This window comes from Narcine bancroftii, chromosome 8 (assembly GCF_036971445.1).
Source record: "Narcine bancroftii isolate sNarBan1 chromosome 8, sNarBan1.hap1, whole genome shotgun sequence".
NCBI classification, from domain to species: domain Eukaryota; kingdom Metazoa; phylum Chordata; class Chondrichthyes; order Torpediniformes; family Narcinidae; genus Narcine; species Narcine bancroftii.
In genome coordinates this window covers 26,509,411-26,512,808 of record NC_091476.1, presented here as the reverse complement: position 1 = coordinate 26,512,808, position 3,398 = coordinate 26,509,411, and the positions used below count along the sequence as shown (strand labels likewise).

General features: G+C 47.5%; 1 protein-coding gene across 1 annotated transcript; it reads left to right on the top strand.

The window, feature by feature from the left end:
- Positions 1–933: 933 nt before the first annotated feature.
- Positions 934–2,667, top strand: pou4f4 (POU class 4 homeobox 4). Its single transcript, XM_069896023.1, has 2 exons — positions 934–1,053; positions 1,750–2,667. Exons 1-2 carry the CDS (start codon positions 934–936, stop codon positions 2,665–2,667), a joined length of 1,038 nt encoding a protein of 345 aa, XP_069752124.1.
- Positions 2,668–3,398: the final 731 nt, after the last annotated feature.

Below are 3,398 nucleotides of genomic sequence, written 5' to 3'. Positions count from 1 at the left end.
TGGCTCCGTGTATATTCCCACCCTTCATTCCACGATTGGGAGAAGGGGTTTCAGCGACAACGTCGGGAACTCCCTCTGCACCACGAGGTCCCTGATGTTTGCTCTTTTAGAAAGCTTATGTTTGCACCGCTTTTTCTCTCTCTCTCTCTCTCCTTTCCATCCTTGTCTCTGCACCCGTTCACTTCCTCAACTACAAATCGTGACTTGCTTGTAGAAGTTTTTAAAAAAATCTTGCAAGTGCATGTGGTTGTTGAGCTAACCAAATCCAGAGACTCTCACTCTGACAATCTCAGATGATTTCGCCCTCTATTTGCGGGGTGGAATCCGAATAATACTCTCACCAGCCCAAAATCCCCGTCAAAACGGCAAGATCTTAAACAATGACCACTGATCAACCCCTCCCGGAGGTGCACTCGAGTTTAAAAGTCAAAACTCAGGAAAAAGTCGATGTCCTCGTGTGCAGGGCAGAATTAGATTAAAGGCAAATTTCCCACCACAAAGTAAGCTTTTACTTCGGTGTGTGTTTTAACCGGTCACAATTAGCATTCGTCCAAGAATCTTTAATCACTGCAGCGCACCAACGTGCCCAATATAAACTAAACGGGGATGAGTTTCCGCAAGGTTCCCAGTGAAACATTGAGCAGGATTCTGCGATACCCTCTATTAGCAATTGACATTCATCAATTTCATCCAGGATCAAGAAATTGCTGGAAGACGAGACCCCGAACTCGTCTGAGCCAATGAAGAAACAGAATGGGCGGGTCCGTACGACCGCCTGCCGGTCGGAGCGCCGCGTACCAATGATCGGGGCCGAGGGGCGGCGCGGGTGGCGTGTCCGGCAACTGGCGCGGGTATAACTCAGCGACAAGCGGATGGAGTGTGTTCGGGACCGCGCCAGATCAGCGCTCACCTGCCTATGACCCACTTGCAAACATGATGTCCATGAACAGTAAGCAGCCTTTCGGCATGCATCCCATCCTACACGAACCCAAATACACGACTCTGCACTCGAGCACCGAGGCCATCCGGAGAGCCTGCCTGCCCACCCCTCCGGTGAGTACCTTCGCGGGGGGGGGGGGGGGGGGGGGAATGAGCCGTCGGATGGTTAAAAGGTCTTTTAAAAGACTGATTTGATTGATGGCATTTCCAATCTGGTCCTCAGTCAATTAGCCAGAACATTTGGAGTATTTGCTGAATTTTGTGGTTTATGAGCAGGCGACCTGTGATGGATTGGTGATATTGGTACAATGGGGTTTATTTCTGGTAGTGAGGGCTGCCACTCACGAAATTGCACTAAAAGCAACCCCTGAAGTAGAGGGCAATTCCTCAGAAATGCGTGATTAGAGAAGTTGCTTGAATCAAGATTAATTTGAATGGTTTCGGCGCACATTGAGCGTGTGGAACTCGGGTGATGATGGCAACCTCTTTCTTTTGCAAGTTGCATACAATATCCTGGTCAACCACGCATGAGGTCTGACTCTTAATAGATACTGCCACTTCTTCGCGCCGAGATCAACGATTTTCTCATTATTCTTTATAATTGATATAATGCTGTCACTCAATTCAGAAAGATTCGTTAACTGCAGGATGTCCTGAAGACAGCCACAAACACTATTTCGCTGGAACTCCTGGGCTCAGTGTCCATTTCCCTGGCGAGTTTCCAAAGACTCGAGTACCATAGTTAGCGTATTGCTCTCCCTGCAGACGACTGTCCCGATAATAACGCAATCTTTCTTTTCCCCTTTGTAGTTGCAAAGCAATATTTTCGCTGGACTTGATGAAACTTTGCTGTCTCGAGCCGAAGCCTTGGCTGCCGTGGACATTGTATCACAGAAGAACCACCCCTTCAAGCCAGATGTCACTTACCACACAATGGGCAGCGTATCTTGCACTCCTACCTCTTCTTCTGTCCATCTACCCCATCCTTCGGTCCTGACCTCTCACCCCCACCACCACCACCACCATCACCAGTCAGCCCAGGGCCTGGAAGGAGACCTCTTGGACCACCTGAACCCTGGTCTGTCCCTGAGTGGGATGACAGGACCCGATGTGGGGTCCACACCATCACATCCCCATGCGCACATGCCCGGGATGAACCACATGGCGCACCACCCTCATCACCATCAGCCGATGAACATTTCCCATTCCCACGCCCTCTCGGCCCACATCGGGATGGTAGGCAATGAGGGGGAAGCAGATCCCAGGGAGCTCGAGTCTTTCGCTGAGAGGTTCAAGCAACGAAGGATCAAACTGGGAGTGACACAAGCCGATGTCGGGTCCGCTTTGGCCAACCTGAAGATCCCAGGTGTGGGTTGTTTAAGTCAAAGCACCATCTGTAGGTTTGAATCTTTGACTCTCTCACATAATAACATGATTGCACTCAAGCCCATTCTGGAGGCTTGGTTGGATGAAGCTGAGAGGGCTCAGAGAGAGAAAATGACCAAACCTGAGCTTTTTAATGGTGGGGACCGGAAGCGCAAACGTACCTCTATCGCTGCCCCGGAAAAACGGTCCCTAGAAGCTTATTTCGCTGTCCAGCCTCGTCCCTCGTCCGAGAAGATAGCAGCAATCGCAGAGAAATTGGACCTGAAAAAGAATGTGGTGAGAGTGTGGTTTTGCAATCAGAGACAGAAACAAAAAAGAATGAAATTTTCCGCCACACATTAAGACAATCTGCACATTGAGGACCAGGATTTAATAACATTTGATCCCTTGGTTGAGCTTGGCTCAACAAATGGAAGCGATGGCAATGGCATCCAGCCGGAAGTATATCTCTGAAGAATGAGCTGAATTGTGTATATTTTGTACGGGTTTGAGAGAAGCAAGCTTTATGTCTTGGTTTAGATGAGACTGCGTGAACTGACCTGGCAATCATATTGTAACAAAATAATCTCAAGGAGACTTCAATAATGTTTAATCACATTCTTGTGAAAAAAAATCCTGTTTGCTTTTCTACTGTATACGGCTGTACAAAGTCTGTGAATGAATTGTACGTTTAACCTTTATTCGTGAACTGGTGTAGTTCATTGATCCGGAGATGCATAACTGCAGCTGAGGTGGTCACGGGACGGGGGCAAGGTGAGGGAGCATTACCGCTGTCGATTTCATTCAGTGTGAAAGGCAGAAAGAATCCGATCCGTCAGAACGGGTCACATTAATTCTATTGTACCTCCTGTTTGATCCACAAGTCTGTCTCTGCTTGATTTATACATCATTTCAGTTTAATGAATGTCGCTATCACTATATTAATAACATAAATAAAAAATCATAAATAATTTTTTAATGCTTTGCAATAACTGTTTACGAATGGTTTCCTACCTCATCCACCCATGGGCGTTTCACGGCTTTCTCTCCTTCTCTCCCCAAACCTTATTTATTTCAATCATAAATGCATTTAT

What these genes read in the sequence shown, in the direction of transcription:
- pou4f4 (XM_069896023.1), top strand. Translation starts at nt 934, where the DNA reads ATGATGTCCATGAACAGTAAGCAGCCTTTCGGCATGCATCCCATCCTA. An exon ending in CCTGCCTGCCCACCCCTCCG is followed by an intron (nt 1,054 to 1,749) that starts GTGAGTACCTTC and finishes TCCCCTTTGTAG; the next exon opens with TTGCAAAGCAATATTTTCGC.